The following is a 17,634-nucleotide window of genomic DNA, read 5'->3' as shown; positions in this document are numbered from 1 at the left end:
TTATTGAGTTTTTAATTTATACACTAAAAATGATTTAAACACTGGAGGACTGTGGTATATGTGTGTACATATGTATGTGAGGTGTATGGACAAATCTGAGAAATACTACCATTGTAGTGCAAAAGCAGCCATAAACAACACATAAACCAACGGGCATGCTGTCACCCAATAAAACTTACAAAAGCTGGTGCTTGGCTGGATTTGGCTCATAGGTCATAGCTAACTTATATCAGCTTTATAATAAAGACTTTAATCTGTTCAAATACTGTATCCTGATGCAGCTTCTAGGATGTTTCAGTAGTCTGAGATAAAAATTATGTATCATAGGGTTGGTTCACACTATAAAAGCTCTTTCCTTATGTTATCTGAAAGCAATCTGAAATAATTTATCTCCTGCTGATGTTATTTGAAAGCTATTTGAAAATAATTTGAAAAACCACCTTTCTCGATTGTTTTCTGATTCTCCCATTTCCTACCTTTACCAACTACCATCCTAATATCTTCTACCAAAGGGGTCAGCAAAGTATGGCCTGCAGGCCAAATCCACTGCTGCCTGTTTTTGTATATAAAGTTTTGTTGAAACAGCCATACTCTTTTGTTCATGTACGTTTCTGACTGCTTTCACACTGCCAGAGCAGAGTTGAATAGTTTCTGTAGAGAATGTATGTTGCATTAAGCCTAAAGTATGTACTATCTGGCCCTGTACAGTTTGCCAAACCCCTGTTCTACAGCATTCCCACCATAGGCTCTCCTACACACCACTGTAGTTGAAGTAGTAGCAGTAATTCGAAAGGACTAATTTTACGTAAATTAACATTCTAATCAAGGCAAAGGCTTTATAAAAAGATAAGTGGAAATAGTAAAGCATATGACAATTTATTAAGAAGACCACTTGGTATTTTAACTCATAGAAATTATAGTTTAAAAAATTAAACTATAATTGTAATAGCCTTGTCAATCAATGGTCTAGTATATACATTTAATATACATCCAGTTACACTAAAAAACTTTACTAAACATTAGTATCAATGGTGTTTTTACTATATTGAAACATTTGTTTTTATTATCAAATATATCGATTTTAATTAAAGTGTAGTGCATAAAATTATTTAAGCATTAAGGCTGATGATGCTTTATGCTTGGTTGTAATTTCCACTCATCTGTCAAAATGAACAGCCTACTGGCCAAGCCAGGGACTTCTACAGAAGAGGACAAAGGTAAAGGTAAGGTTTAAATGCCCCAAGTTATGACCTTTTTCTCACATTGATATAGATGTGAAGCTTAACATTCAGTAAAATGAGATCAGTCTTATTCACTATGCCTTCTGCAATGAGTGCCAAGCTCTTATGGGTGAGAAAGAGCACAGAAGACTGAAGAGTCCAGTGTGGGAAAATGTGCATGTGAAGGACAGGCTGATGACACCACAGTGAAAGGAGGAAACGAACTCTTAGTCTCAGTGCTCTCCACATTCCCAAGAGTAAAAAGTCTACAGAGAGGATACACTAAACTGTCTGAGACAAGTTACACTAAGAAGATGTCAGCTTTATGCTTAGGCCATAGGGTCTCTTCTCATTGTACATTATTGAAGCAGTTTGCAACTGGCATTGCAAACAATTTTTTAACTTATAACACAGTTTCCAAGTTTGCACATGACTCAGAAATTCAAAGTTATTTTGTTTATAATATTTGTCTTACTCAATGAATTACTGAATTACTCAATGAATTACTGAATTACTCCATGCATTCCAAATGGAAACGAAGAAATAAGATGGAGTTATAGGTAGTCTGATAAAACATTTAAATGACCCACTGTTTATGTGGCTTTTAGTGAGCATATTATTGGTGCACTATTAACAGTTACATTTTATTAATCACTAAAATGCTTTACTTCTCCACAAATTTTTTTAGTTTTCCTCAAAATGTGTAGAACAGGATCCTTGATCTGCCTCAAGGATCAATCTTCTTACTAGCACAGCTTAATGCAAAACATTCATGCTATATAAATTCAACTGACCACTATAACACACCTGGACTAAAATGTAGTCCCACGGTGTTGGACTACAACACGGAGAAAGGTACTCCAAACTTACACATTTGCTATGGTCCATTATTACTCTCATGGGACACTCCACCACACTCTACATGTAGTTCCAAGTTCTGTGATTTTTTGAAAAAATCTCTCAGCAGAGAATGTAACTTTATGTTAGACAAACATGACCACCACCACAAATATAATTTGCTTTTAATAACACTCCCAAGCTTTCTTCTTACCTGAACAAAATGACTAGGTGTTTCACTGCAAACTGAATGGATCTGTCCGTTTACTATTGGAATTATCTTAGCTAAAGGCAGGCTGACACTGGAAAGACTGAAAAATCATCACAGTAATGATTATTTTCTGAAATGACCTCACAGGACTTTAACATTTTAATTATAAAAGTAATACATAGCCATTGTAGAATATTTTTGGAAATCTATTAAAAAGGAAAAAAAAACCCCACAATTCTATCGCTTAGAAATAACAACTCTAATTGACATCATGACCAATTTCTTTTGGCGTTTTTTTACACATATCTTTGTTTTTTTGTGTCTACCAAAAACCTCTAACCTCCTAAGCACACTGTTTTTGCATTTTTATTGTTATGAGTATTTTCCATCTTATTAAAAGTTCTAAAGTGTTTGTCTGATTGTTTTTTAATGACTATACAGTAATCTGTCCTCTAGCTGTGACAATTTATATCATGAGCTCCCTAGACTTGGGCATTTCAGTTTTTGCCTAAATTTTCTTAATCTAAGTAAGATTTTGTATAAACATGAAATCACTGGGTCAAAGGGTATGAATGTATCTGCTCCATTATGCCTTCTTTCAACATCCAACATTATCCTTTTCTTTAATCTTTCACATCTGATAGGTGAAAATAGTATCTTACAGGTTAAATCTGCATTTCTCTTAATTACTAACAATGTTGGGTATTTCCCCCTACTCCAGTGAACCACACCATTATCTATCAGGCTCTAGAAGCAGCAAATATGGGCATTATCCCTGGCACTTCTTTCTCTTGCCTATACCCAATCAGATATTCTAAAGATTTCTCAAAAGAAATCTTTTAATAATCTTAAAATCTTTTGAAAATCCTTGGCACTTCTTTCCCTTGCCTATATTCAAATAAAGAAGTGCCAAGAATTCTCCCCATTGCCCAACAGATTCCAAGCTGAGCATTATCTCTTGCCTGGACTACAGCAATAACTTTTTAACTTGTTAGAGCACAATAAACATTTGTTGGATGCATAAATGAATACATGTATGTATCACTGTATGTATGTGATGCAATGACTTAAACAACAAGACTCATTTTTGTGTTGGGGTTGTAGATTTAGTCTTATTACATTAAATATGACATCTCATACATTTCAACCTAGGGCTGCACTAAAAATTTCCTTTTAAATATCATGCAAGTGCTGAAGCTAGGGTGTACAACCAGTGTGCTATGCTGAGATTTGAGGCAATGCTTAAAAAAGAATAAAGGAAGTGGGAAGATTTATGTATTCCTGAGGGAAGCAGGCATTTTTTTTTTCATGGTACCTTTGCGGCATTTTTCAAAATCTATCATGATTTTGATTACTTGATTGCTCTGTCTCCCCTCACTATCATGCAAGCTCCATGAGGTTATACACCATGTCTATCTTATGCACTGTATTGTCCCAGCACATAGTAAAAGGTCTTGTGTACAGCGGACATCCAATACATACTTGTTGAATTGATTAATAAGTCTTCATTCATCCATTGCTCTGTCCTGCCCCAGTCCCTGTTTCCCCAATTCCTTTTCCACAAACCAGTCAAAGAAATCATACAATGTAAATTCCATTACATCACTCTCCTGCTCAAAACTCTCCAGCAGCCTTCCAGTGTTCTCAGATGACAGCCATATCTGTATGTGCTGCATTCTCCAGCTTTGTCTGACACCACTCTTGTTCTATGTATTCAGCTACCACACCAGCCTCTTTATAAGTCTTAAAAGGTACTTAGGTGGCTTCAAAACCTTTGCCCTGTGGCTTCTGCCCAGAATGTCAACTGTCCCACTGTAGTCTAGGGTCATATTTAATAGCTTCCAATCTTAGTTCTCAGTTCAAATTATTTCCTCAGGAAAACTGCTCGACTGTCTACTTTTGTTTAAATTTTTCTATTATACGTTCAGTGTTCTTCTCCTTTATAACACTTCTCATAGTTTATACAATTATATTTACTATTTCCCCAATTAGATTGTAAGATCTATGGGAACAGAAACCTAATACAGTGCCTGATTCATAGCACATGTTCAATAAATCTTAGATTAACAAACTGGCCATTTCCATCTGCTCTTTTGTGAATTATCTGTGTCTTTGGTGCACATTTTCTAAGAAAGTTTTTCTTTCCTTAGGTGTTTGCTTCCTTAACTGATGTGCAAAAGTTCTGTATATAATGTCATTACACTCATGGATGATATGTATACATAGAGAGAGCAAACATTTCCTCCTATATATTATTTGCATTTAATATTGATGAAAAGCTTATAAAAGCTTGTTTGATCTTGAAGTTTTAAAAATTACACAGTCAAACCTAGCCTTCTTTTATATAAAGTTCTTTACTTTCATTCTTAGAAATACCTTCTCCATCTTGAGGTCACATAGTCACCTGTTTTCGATCAGTATATTTGTTTTTACTTAGTATATTTAAATGCTTAAACCTCCTGAATTTTATTAGTCATTGTAAAATGACTAATTGTTATTCGTCTTACCAACATATATTTTGCCCACAATCATTACTAACATCCTACATTTTTTAGGGCTACTTCTGGATTTTACATTCAATTTCACTGACTTACCTATTATTTTATGAGTAACAATAATTATACCTTATACTATATATTATACAGGAAAAGCATATTCATTGCTCTTCTTTTCCAATAACTGCTTAAACATTCTCACTCCATTATTCCTCCATATTACCTTTATTATCATTTGTCAGGTTTAAGATGAAAAAAATCAACCATCCTCCAATCTCCAATAGAATTTTGATAATATTTTGATTATATTTTAGATTAATTTTGGAAGGCTAATTTTACACTTTTTAGTTGATTCTCTTGGGTTTCTAAGTATAAGGTCTGTCCCCTTCATATAACAATAGCTTTTTCTTCTCCCTTTTCAAAATTGATATCATTTTTAAAGATAGCATGAGTTTAACTTAGAAAACCAACGGTCAACTAACAGTTTATTAAAATGGTAAGAACACTCAGTAAATTGTCTATTTTCCTTCTTTTTTTGCTATCCAACAGTAAAAGTTACCTATTTTCAAGATATAAGTATAGAAAAAAATCAACAGCTTTCCTTAATTGGATCTCAAAATTGGTCTTCTCCTAGCCTTACTCCATTAGATAGAATAATAGAATGATGCTGAATAATCTGTCAATAGTGACCATCTTTATACTGTTTTTGAACTTAATGGAAATCATTCCAGTTTTACTATTAAGTATATTTGCTTTTGATTTCAAATACTCTTTTTTTATTTTTTATTATTTTTTTTAAGAGACAGGGTCTTATTCTGTCACTCAGACTGGAGTACAGTGGCATGATCATAGCTCACTGTGGCCTTGAACTCTGGGGCTCAAGCAATCCTCTTGGTGGTTTTAAAAATTTTTGTAGAGACGGGAGTCTTGCTATATTCCCCAGGCTGGTCTTGAACTCCTGCCTCAAGCAATCTTCCTGCCTTGGCCTCCAAAAGCATCGGGATTACAGATGTGAGCTATCATACCTGACTCAAATATTATTTTATTATATAAAAATGTATTTTTTATTTCTAGTAAGAGGTTTTATCCATAATAAATGTTTTATTGAATGTCTTTTCAGCAACACTGAAGATAATGTTTTTTATCTTATTAGCTTATTAATGTTATGGATTACCAAAATAGCTTTTCTAGTTTTAACCCTCCTTACATTCTGAAACCTTAATTAATCACAGTGTTGGAGAATAATTAAAAATTTGGAGAAAAATTTCTATCTCAGATAGACATTATTGAACACCTGGCTTTACCACTTGACCTGAAGTTATTTAATTTTTCTGTGTCTTAGTCTCCTCACCTGGAAAATGAAGAATACTAGTACGTATTTCCTAGGATTATTTTAAGAATTCAATGAGATACATTCTGAAAAATACCTATCATCAAACTAGCACATGGAAAAAGTATTAGCTGCTATTATTATTGTAATATACTTCTGGATTTCATTTTGCACTTTTGACTTAAATATCCATTATACATTATATTACATGCATATGTAATACATATAATACATTAATACATATATGTTGCATATATATATTTTATATATATATATATAAATTAAAGCCTTTATTAGTTTACCTCATTTTTCAGTTGATTCTCTTCAGAGGTCTGGCTTATTAATTATAATACACGTAAATAATATACTTTGTGTCTTTGCCAATAGTTAAAAACCTTGCTTCTTTTTTTGGAGGGGGCAGGGGGGTCTCACTCCCTCGCCCAGGATGAAGTGCAGTAGCACAATCACAGCTCATTGCAGCCTTGACTTCCCGGGCTCAGGTGATTTTCTCACCTCAGCCTTCCAATTAGCTGGGACTACAGGCATGTGCCGCATGCCCAGCTGATTTTTGTATTTTTTGTAGAGATAGGGTCTCTCACTATGTTTCCCAGGCTGGTCTTGAACTCCTGGGCTCGTGCAATCCACCCACCTCAGCCTCCCAAGGTGCTGGGATTACAGGCCTTAGCCATTTGTTTTTTCTTGACTTACTATGATGGCTAGACTTTCACAACATATTAAACAATGATGACAATAGGCTTGATGGAAATGTTTCTAGGGTTCAATCACGGAGCATGAAGTTGGTTATTGAGATGAAACAGAAAAACTTATATAGAAAATATCTACTGAGTGCCTTGTATGAGTAAAGAGACATGAAAGGGCACAAGATAGTTTTTGACTTTTGAGAGGAGGCTTAAAATGTAACTGAGGAATAAAACTCCAATTCAAGGTAGCACATGTAGGTTGTATATGAAAGTGCAGATAATGATTACTATAGTTCAGAAAAGAAACACTATCATGGCTGTTGTGGCTGTAGTATAATTTTTACAATTCTTCAGTGTACAAAATCAAGTATTTATGTTAAAATAACCATTACAATTATGTATCACCACTTGCAAAATAACAAATATCTTGCTATATACAGATTATGGTGAAATTTTACTAATTGGAGCACCTTGATTTATACAGTATATAGGACTGGTCTTGAGCTGAAATTTATTTTTGTATAACTTAAAAATTTTTTTAAGATTTTATGTTGATATTTAAATTACTTCAGAGAATAAACTTTATGGCTGTAAGCATTCCAAATGCTTAATGCCAATGTCAAATTAATCTTTTCTCTACAATAAAGAAGGGTCTCAGAGAATCTGGTAAGTAACTTCTGGCTCTATGTATTTAAGAATTAAATTGGATATTGCACATACATATTGCCTATCAATTACTGTGTCCCCAATTAAAAAAAAATTTTAAAGCTACTTCAAAGGATGTGTCTCAAATTTTAATGAATGAGTTTACAGTCAGTCAACATTAATTTAGCACCCATTATTTTCCGAGTTTGACATAAAAAACTGCAAAATAGAAATCCTTAAAGAGTGTAAATTCTAATATGAGACCAAAGATATTCGTGTTGGGATAATAAAGATATAAAAAACCGTAAGATACCTTATGGCATACATAAGTCCATGATTTAGTAATAGTTATGATTAAAATCACTAACAATTGCACTAATACATGTTCCTAATTCTATAATAAGGACTGGAATGAATACATTTAAGTATTTGTAGAACTATAAGGAGCTAATTCATCAAATGAGAATCTATACCAACAATGCCCGGGTATTATAAGGACCAAAATATTGAAATATGCAGACCAAAATGGCCTGCAGTAATGGAATAACATTAGAGAATGCATTAAAATTAAAACACATTGTGAGTTTTGTATTCTAAAGAGTTAAAAAAAAACAATTGGAATTCAACTTATAGAAAGGTAATTACAACTAAAGTACTTCAATATAGTGGCAAAGTTTCTGGAAGACTGCAAGTTTTAATACTGAAACCAAGAAGGAGCTTCTGCTAGTGAAGAAGTTGTTGGTTTAACAGAGTTTAATTTGTTAAAAAATGAGGCACTCAAATTTACTAGGTTTGTTGTTGTTATCTGGAACAAAAAGACAAGCAAAGCACCATTTTTTTAGAGCATTCATTAGTATAACATTTTTATATGTCATCTTACCTATTCATAGAGTTACCATGTTGCAGGTCCTGTTCAGTAGGTCGAAAGAACTCAGCCATATTGTCTAGAAGTCTACTAAAACCTCGGTTTAAACAGGTATTCAAAACTGTACTAAAATCTGGGCTATATAAAGTAAGAAGTATAAGTTACTTTTTAGATTCTGAATGGAAGAGAAAACAAATTCAGTAATAACGTGGTTACCTTTGAAAGCCACCAACATTTCTAGTCATAATCTAATACTGTAAAAATATATCAAGGAATCAATCTTTAAAAAGTATTAAAAAATGAGCTTATTTAGCACAACATAATGAGAATATTCATCCACTTCAGATTTTTTATACTAGTCAGCACTTTGTACAACGAATTTTTAAAAAAGTATCAGTACTACTACTACTAATTTTGAGGAAACTCTTAAATTTCCTTATAGTCATAGATTGGTTGGCTTTACATCCTCTAGCATGATATTTCAGTGAGACAGAAAATATTATTGTGTACAGATGAGGAAACGATACTTGAGGGATGAAGAAGCTTGACTAAAGGCATGTGATTAGTAAATTGGGGAGCTCAAATATGAGACCAGGGTTTTTTGATCTTAATTATACTCTCTTAGTTCCTCACAAAACTCTTTAATATAAAGAATAATATATAAAGATGCCAAGAAAGCTAGAAAATATCTAGTTATGTTCAAATTTCTTGACTACAGTGTGCATGTGTATGTGTGTATCTTTCTATCTACCTACCTTTTCTCCTTAGTCGTCTCTATTTTAAAAGCATTTTAACGGCTTTATTGAAGTAGGACTTAGAGGGCATAAAATTCACCCATTTTAAATGCACAAGTCAATGATTTTGAGTAAATTTGCATAGTTGTGCAACTATCGCTACAATCCAATTTTAGAACATTTTCATCACCCACTAGGCCCATTTCCAGCCAATTCTCATCTCACTCTTAGCCCCAGGTAACCATTAATCTACTTTTGGTCTATATAGTTTTCTGGACATTTCATAGAAACAGTCATACATATGTGGTCTTTTGTGTCTGGCTTCTTTCACTTAGCATAATGTTTTGAAGGTTCTTCTATGCTGTAGCATGTATCAATGGTTTGCTCCCCTTTTTTGCTACATAGGGCTCCATTATATGAATACATCAGATTTTATCCTTTTGTTAGTTAATAGAAATCTGGACTGTTTCCACTTTTTGGCTATTGTGAATAATGCTGTTATGAAAAATCTGAACAAGTTTTTGTCTAGAGATGTTTTCATTCTTTTTGGTAGATACCTAGGAGTGGAATTGCTGGGTTGCACGGTAATTTGGGCTGAACTTTGTTCTTTTAAAGGTAATATGGTAAGGTTCCAAGAAGAAAAATGATTAAGGGGATGAAAGTTGAAGAAATGGAATCTGAAGAAAAGATCATCATAGTACCTACCTCCTAGGGTTACTGTAAGGTTTAAGTGAGTTAAGATAGATAAAGCAGTATAGAACAGTGCTTGCTGCATAAGCACTCAAAAATGTTAATTTTTATTCCTATTATTGAATTGAATTCATTTAGGCCAATGAAAGAAATGAGAAATAGGTGAGCTTGCTTCCTATTTCACACACATAAAAATAGAAGCAAAGAGAACTTCCACATACTTGTCCCACCCATCTACCCACTTACATGCATCTGACCTATCCTCAGCCATCCCTACCTGACTCCTAAACTATTTTACTGTGTATTGAATCTCATTCCTTTCTCCTATTCAAAGTACTTTGTTCTTAAAATTAATGATGCTTTTCTACATCAATTTTTCCCTCTATCAATTCAGTAAATACTTATTGAGCATCTACTACATGCAAGGCACTGTTCTAAGAGCTGAAGATACATTGGTGAACTAAACAGACAAAAATTACTCGTCTCATGGAGTTTAGTAGAAAGGTGTATATAAAAAAATGTTAAAGTCAAAATCTCCTGGCTCCCATATTCCCCTTAAATACTGTCTATTTCTCAGAATCTCTCAAAGCAAAATGTTGCAACAGTTGTCTGTGCTTGGTCTCTGCTAAACTCTAATTCTTTTGAATTAGCTTATCTCCACTGCTCCTCTGAAACTTCTCAACAAGATCAATCAACAACTCCATCTAATGTTATTTCTCTGTCTTTATCTCCTTTGGCCTTTCAGGAGCATTAGACCCAATCAATCACAGTCTCCTTGAAACATTTTTTCAATTGTCTTCCAAAATACCTCATTCTTTTGGTGTTTCTTTTCTTTCGCTGGCAGCTCCTACTCAGTCTCCTTTGCTGGCTCTTCCCCCGATCCCAAACTCTAAATGTTGGAGTGCTCTATGACTCAGTTGTCTTCTAGTCTCTATCTGTTCCTATTCCCATGTCTTTAAATACCATATACAAAGTGATGACTCCCAACATTATATTTGTAAACTAACTTAAATTCCAGACTTGCATATTCAATTGCCAATAGGCATATCCACTTGGATATGCTTAACACTGCCAAAATGTAAATGGCAGTTCCTATTTCCTCAAATGCTCAGCCCCAATACCTAGGAGTCATCCTTGCCTCCTCTTTCATAACCCACACTAAATAATTCCACAAGTACTACTGGTTCAACCTTAAAAATAAATCTATTATTTAGCCACTTGTTATTGCCACCACTGCTACCGCCCAGTTCAAACTGCAACTGTCTCTTGATTAGACTACTTCAACTCTTGAAATTGGTTCCCTCCTTCTATTCTTATCTCTTTATAGTCAGCTTACCATAGAGCAATGAGATCTTTTATAAACACAGATGATGTCACTGCCCTGCTTAAAATTCTCCAATGGCTTCCCATACATTAAGAATAAAAAACAAATTTCTTATCATGGACTACAAGGTTCAACATACTCTGGAGTTTCCATCTATCTCTCCAATCTCACTTCCCTATTACTTTTCTCATTCACTGTGCTCCAGCCAACAATGGCCTCCTTGCTATTCCTTGAACAGGCCAAGCATTAGGATCACTGCAACTGTTCTTCTGCCTTGAACTGTATTCTTCTGGGTTATAAGGTTCACTTCCACAGTATATTCAGGTCTCTGCTCAAATGACATCTCCTCAAAGAGGCCTTTTCTGACCAACCTATTACAAACAGCATCCCTGGTCACTCTCTAACCCCTTACCCTGCTTTGTGTTTCATCAACAAAGTTATACATACTTGACATTACATCAAATTTATTAGTTGATTATTTTTCTCTCCCACTAACATACACATTCCAGTAGGGATGAAGACCTAGCATTTAGAACAGTACCTAATATACCACAGACAGCCAATACATAGTTGATGAATAATTCAATGAGATAAATGAATTAAGTGAATGAACAAATTATTTCTATCTATGAAGTGTAGAAATTTCAATCCAGACAAGCTCCTGAGGGTGGAGGACTAGGGCTATACATTTGGCTTTAACTACTAGCATAGTAAAGTAATGGGAGTATAAAACATTGCCTGGGAGGCAGTTGCCAATGAAGAAAGAACAAATACCTAGGAAACACTGATGGCTTTTTTTGTTTTGTTTTGTTTGTTTGAGACAGGATCTTACTCTGTTGCCCAGGCTGGAGTACAGTGGTGCAATCACGGCTCACCATAGCCTCAACCTGCCAGGGCTCAGGTGATCCTTCCACCTCAGCCTCCCGAGTAATTGGGACCACAGATGTGCACCACCATGCCTGGCTAATTTTTTTTCTTTTGTTTAAGATGGGGTTTTTGCCATGTTACCCAGGCTGGTCTTGAACTCCTAGGCTCAAGCAATCTACCCGCCTCGGCCACTCAAAGTGCTAGGATTACAAGCATGAGCCACTGCACCAGGTTGGAAACACTGATGTTTAAAGGAAAGACAGAGATAGAAAAATCTAAGAAATGATTTGAGAGGTGGGAGAAAAATATAGATTATACTGTCATGAAAGTCATGTGAGCAAAGAATTTCAAGAAAGGCAGTGTCAAATATCAGAGAAAGGTCAAGTAAGATGAACATCAGGTTCATTGGATATGGCAAAAGATCACTGATGACCTTCTCCAGAGCTTCATGAAATGATGGGGTGGAAATCTGAATAAGAAAAAAGTGGACAATCCTACTGAGGAAAAACAAAAGACTGGAACTCGATGAATTCAGATAGTAGAGTTAGTAGCTGAGTTACCCTAAGAAATCCCTGCTTCCCTCCAGTTTGAGTAGGAAATCTTATCTAAAGGCTGGGGAACAGAGTCAAAAATTTAATTTTAATATAATATTATACCGACCATGTTGTTCAAGAAAAACTAAAAAATAGTCTCAAGTACATTCAACATACACACATATTTTTCCTGTTACATGAAGTATACCTACCTTTCCAACATGTCTCTAGTTTCATTGAGAAGTTTAATAGTGGTAATGTCTCGAGGAGAAAGTCCACAGGCCTATAGAATTAAAATGTCACACTTAAGGTTTTCAGACATTAGCACAGGGTTATGATGAAACTAATCACATTCATAAATAAAGAGTTTAGGAAATCTAAGTCTATGTTCTATCAACAATAAAAAAAGTTAGACCCTCCCCCACCAAAGTAAAAACCTGTAATGGTTTATGTGTGCAAATAAGTAGAATTTAAGACATGAGTAAAAGTAAAATTATACTTAGTAAGAGCTCTGTTTATCTGGCCCTTCTTGGATAGATTTCTAGTATAGTCAGACAAAGAAGAAATAGGTTTTGAGTTTGCAGAGGTCTGGGTTTTTTTTTTTTTTTTTTTTTTTTTTGAGACGGAGTCTCGCTCTGTCGCCCAGGCTGGAGTGCAATGGCATGATCTTGGCTCCCTGAAACCTCTGCCTCCGAGGTTCAAGTGATTCTCCTGCCTCAACCTCCTGAGTAGCTGGGATTACAAGCGTGTGCCACCACACCCGGCTAATTTTGTATTTTTATTTGTATTTTTAGTAGAGACAGGGTTTCACCATATTGGTCAGACTGGTCTCGAACTCCTGACCTCGTGATCTGCCTGCCTCGGCCTCCCAAAGTGCTGGGATTACAGGCGTGCACCACCGCACCCGGCCTTTTTTTTAAATTTAATTTTATTATTATTATTTTTTTGAGAAAGGGTCTCACTCTGTCATCCAGACTGGAGTGCAGTGGCATGATCATAGCTTAGGCAACCTCGAACTCCTGGGCTCAAGTGATCCTCCTGCCTCAGCTTCCTAAGTAGTAGTTAGGACTACAGGCATGGGCCACCATACTAATTTTTCATTTTTTTTTTTTGTAGGGGTAGGGTCTTGTTATGTTTCCCAGGCTGGTCTCGAATTCCTGGCCTCAAGCCATCCTCTTGCCTTGGCCTCCCAAAGCATTTTTTTTTTAAGAGACAGACCGGTGTTGCCCAGTCTGGAGTGCAATGGTGCAACCATAGCACACCACAGACTCGAACTGCTGAGCTTAAAAAATCCTTCCTCCTCAGCCTCCTGAGTAGCTGGGACTATAGCCATGCACCACTATGCCCATCTGACTGATTTTTTTAATTTTAATTTTTAGAGACAGGATCTCGCTATGTTGCCCAGGCTGGTCCTGAACTCCTGGACTCAAGTGATCCTCCCCGTCAATCTCCTATGCTTTTTTCTTTTATCAGTAAGAGATTTTATCAGGATACGTGTGTGTCTTTTTTCATCAATCTAGTCTGAGACTCTATGTGTCCTTTCAATCTTAAATTTCAGGTTTTAATTCAGTTCAGTAAGATCTGGTCCATCATTTCGCTCTTCATCTGTTCTTTTGTTTTCTTTTTGGTCCTGTTTTGAATTTTGAAAACTGTAAATTACTTTAGAGTCCTAAAAAGATTTCTTAATACTCTTATTGCGTCTCCTTGAGATTCTATTTTGTAAGTTGTCTCCTGTTTCATTAATTCTGTTCCATCTGTTCTGTTTGATCAGTTTAGTCTCTATCTTTCAAGTTACAGGGTTTCCTTAAACGGGATGCAACTTTTTTTTTGGCCTACTCATGAATGTAGGATCTCTCAGCACCCAAACAGGTTCATCTTTGTCTCTGGCAATGGGAAATCCTGCAGGCAATGAAAACAAGGCATTCTGTTCTAACAGGGCCTCTCTGCTGAGGTATGGCATAGGGGGCCTCTCTGTTCTAAGGCTTTTCCAGTTGTCAAGTAAGAGCTGTTCTCCCAATTACAAAGAATGAGTGCAAACCAGCAGACAAACGAAAAACTACTAATTTAGGAAATGAGCCATAACCTGCAATCTGGCATTTTTATTATTTTTAATCAATGAATAACTTATGTAACAACTACCCAGGACACACCAGTGTTTAGCAACACTATAGTTGATAATTTTGGATTAGACATTGTTTCTCAAGTGGATGACTATAACCTCCTCAGTACATTTTTGTACTTTCATCATTAACTTTTTTAAAAAGCAAAGGTGATTGTGTTATTGGACTGGTTAAAATCTACCTTTCTTTGTCTACAAATTGAAGTTCAGACTCCTTATCTTGGCATATAAAGCTCTTTATAATCTTGCCCTGACCTTCAGCTCTATGTTCTGCTACTTGATCTGATGCAAAAATATGCTGCAGCCCACCAGTTGAATTTGTATCTTCAGTTCCCCAGGTGTAATGAACATGTCTTACACATTTTACATCTCCAGAATACATCACAGTATCTACTGTCACATACCTGATAATAAAAATGTACTGAATATCTAAAATTGTTAAGTGCTTCTTACTAGAAATCACTCATAATGGCTGTTTTTCTAAATTAATCGGTTTTACTTCAATTATTGAAATATATGCTTTTCAATCACTTACCTTTCAAGAGACTCAGAAATCAAAATTTCAAGAGAGTAAAATTTTAAAAGAATAGAGTAACTGGTTTGGTTAAATGGTTATGAATTAAGCACCTGCACTGCTAATGGAGTTTCTTCATCTGGCATCATATAATGGCATAATAAAGGTTTGGATCCATCTTTATTAATCCAAGAAGAAGACTTATGCTGCTCAACGAGATTTCTGATTTCTTTTAGTTTTTGCTCCAAGTCCAAAAGGGACAAAGAATGTTTAAGAGAAACACTAGAAACAGAGAAAAGGGAATTGGGATAAATAGAAACTATACAACACATCCTATATACACTCTTTTCTTAACAGGCTACTATCTAAAATCCTGTTTCTTCTGCTTACACCTGTAACTGCTGACTGGAATAGAATGGATTACGAAATCAGCCACTAGTTAAGGGCCACTACTACAGAGCCAAGAAAAGTATTTCTCTGGATTCCATAAGAGAATTCCTACTGTAATTATAGATATTACTAGTATAAATGGGAGGTAAAAGCCTCAGAGGCAGATTTTAAAGTAGGTCTTTTATCTCATGACCCAGATATTTCTGATTTGTATGAAATCAATCAATTAACAATGAAACATTAAAACTTCCCCCTCTGTATAAAAAAAAAGATAAAGAAAATGGATCCCACAATGCAATATCCTAGGATGGTATCTGATTATATTACAAAGAGTTTCACAAATCACCGTTTGTCAAGTCACTGGTTTCACTAGAACAATTCTAATTTTCTTTCACTCATTAGAATCAAGAAGTCAGAAAAGTCAAAGAAAAATGCCTTACCTTCCTAAAATCTTCTGCACAGCTTGTTTAATGACAGTGATCAATTCTGTCAGGCCTATTAAAGAAAAAACAAACCTAAAAGCTTTGCTTAGTTTAAAAATTCCTCAATAATAAAAATAAATGAATTAAAATTAGTATAAAAGTCACAAATAAGAATCTTACCATCTCCAAGTAGGTGCTGAATACTTGATAAATACTGCTGTTGGACATCTGGGGGAGCAAGAATTGTCTGTATAAAACAGAAATACAGTTCAATTATCCAAGTTTTAAACTGGTAAATAAGAAATGTTTTCAATATAACTTTGGCTGAGATTTTTCAAGATCTGAAATGACGGGAAAAATAGTAATTTTTAACATACCAAAAATTCTAGTTTCAACATATAAAAATTATTCATAATACTAAAAGTTCACAATCACATGAAATATAAAAATATTTATTTCATAGAAATTGTTATCAGGATAAATAAGTTAAACTTTGAACCTCCTGAGGGAAAGAACAATGTCTATTTAAGTCTATTAAACTTACAGTGCCATTTTTGCCAACTGCTGCATTATCCAGGTAAATATATCCACCAATTATGTTTAACTGGACCCGCAAAAGAACAACCAGCATACAGGTACTGTATACAGCCACAATACTTCTTGTGAAACCTTCACAGAGAAAAGAAAACCATTTGGTACTGTGATTAATACAAATGTGTAAAATCACGAACCATCCTAAGGTTATTTTTTCATAAGATGACTTTTAAAAACATATTTACAACTGTTTCTAGTATAAAAATATATCAATTCAAAATATTTCAGTCTCTCCTCACAATTGTTTAATAAAAATTAGGTATGATCCCTTAATTGAAACAATAACCAATGAAATATATTAGGTGAAAGAGGTATATACTATTAGCTTAGAAAGGAAAACAAGGAAAAGTCTGGGAAGCACAAAGAATTGTAGCTTCAGAACTCTCAGTTTTCAATGGAGCTATTTTCAAGTAAGAGAAGAAGGCTGAGTGTGGAAGAACTCTAGCCTTCAACGGCAGCCCGAGGAGGATGAGCCTGTTTAAGGACTACAGGAAAGTACAGAAAGACTGGGGAAGCTTGGTAAGACAGGCCTCCCAGTAGCTTAGGACAGGGTGTTCAAAACAGAGGAGAGAGTGAAGGTGTTGACTGCTGCCGAGAGTCCTAGCAGAAGGAAAATGTCCAGCAGATCTGGTAACACAGAAGTTGTTACTGACGCTTGAGAGACCTGCTTAGGTGAAGACACAGGTGTGGAAGCCAGGCTGCAGGGCTGTAGTGCATCAAAGCATGAGGGAGTGAAGAGAAGAAAGGGAATGTAGAAATCTTGGTCATAAGGATTATAAGAAAGCATAGGCTAGGCACGGTGGCTCATGCCTGTAATCCCAGCACTTTGGGAGGCCGAGGCGGGCGGATCACAAGGTCAAGAGATTGAGACCATCCTGGCCAACATGGTAAAACCCTGTCTCTACCAAAAATACAAAAATTAGCTGGGCATGGCAGCACGCACCTGTAGAGCCAGCTACTCAGGAGGCTAAGGCAAGAGAATCGCTTGAACCCAGGAGGCGGAGGTTGCAGAGAGCCAAGATTGCACCACTGCACTCCACCCTGGCAACAGAGCAAGACTCCATCTCCCCTCACCCCCCAGAAAAGGAAGTATAAAAGCTGAAAGGAACTACAGGGAACTAGAGAGGTTTGTTTTCAAATAGG

General features: G+C 35.4%; 1 protein-coding gene across 1 annotated transcript in view; it reads right to left on the bottom strand.

The window, feature by feature from the left end:
* The window catches only part of PEX3 (peroxisomal biogenesis factor 3), a 39,350-nt gene that overhangs the window by 2,498 nt on the left and 19,218 nt on the right, over positions 1-17,634 (bottom strand). Inside the window, exons 5-11 of the mRNA XM_004044774.4 lie at positions 16,442-16,566; positions 16,078-16,144; positions 15,916-15,970; positions 15,199-15,367; positions 12,665-12,735; positions 8,320-8,442; positions 2,272-2,368 (exon numbers count right to left, since the gene is read on the bottom strand). Coding sequence (XP_004044822.1) covers positions 2,272-2,368; positions 8,320-8,442; positions 12,665-12,735; positions 15,199-15,367; positions 15,916-15,970; positions 16,078-16,144; positions 16,442-16,566 — 707 coding nt within the window. The remainder of the gene's footprint in view (positions 1-2,271; positions 2,369-8,319; positions 8,443-12,664; positions 12,736-15,198; positions 15,368-15,915; positions 15,971-16,077; positions 16,145-16,441; positions 16,567-17,634) is intronic.

Source organism: Gorilla gorilla, chromosome 5 (genome assembly GCF_029281585.2).
Source record: "Gorilla gorilla gorilla isolate KB3781 chromosome 5, NHGRI_mGorGor1-v2.1_pri, whole genome shotgun sequence".
Taxonomy (NCBI): domain Eukaryota; kingdom Metazoa; phylum Chordata; class Mammalia; order Primates; family Hominidae; genus Gorilla; species Gorilla gorilla.
Note: the sequence above shows the minus strand (reverse complement) of the source record. Positions and strands in the feature narration are given on the sequence as shown.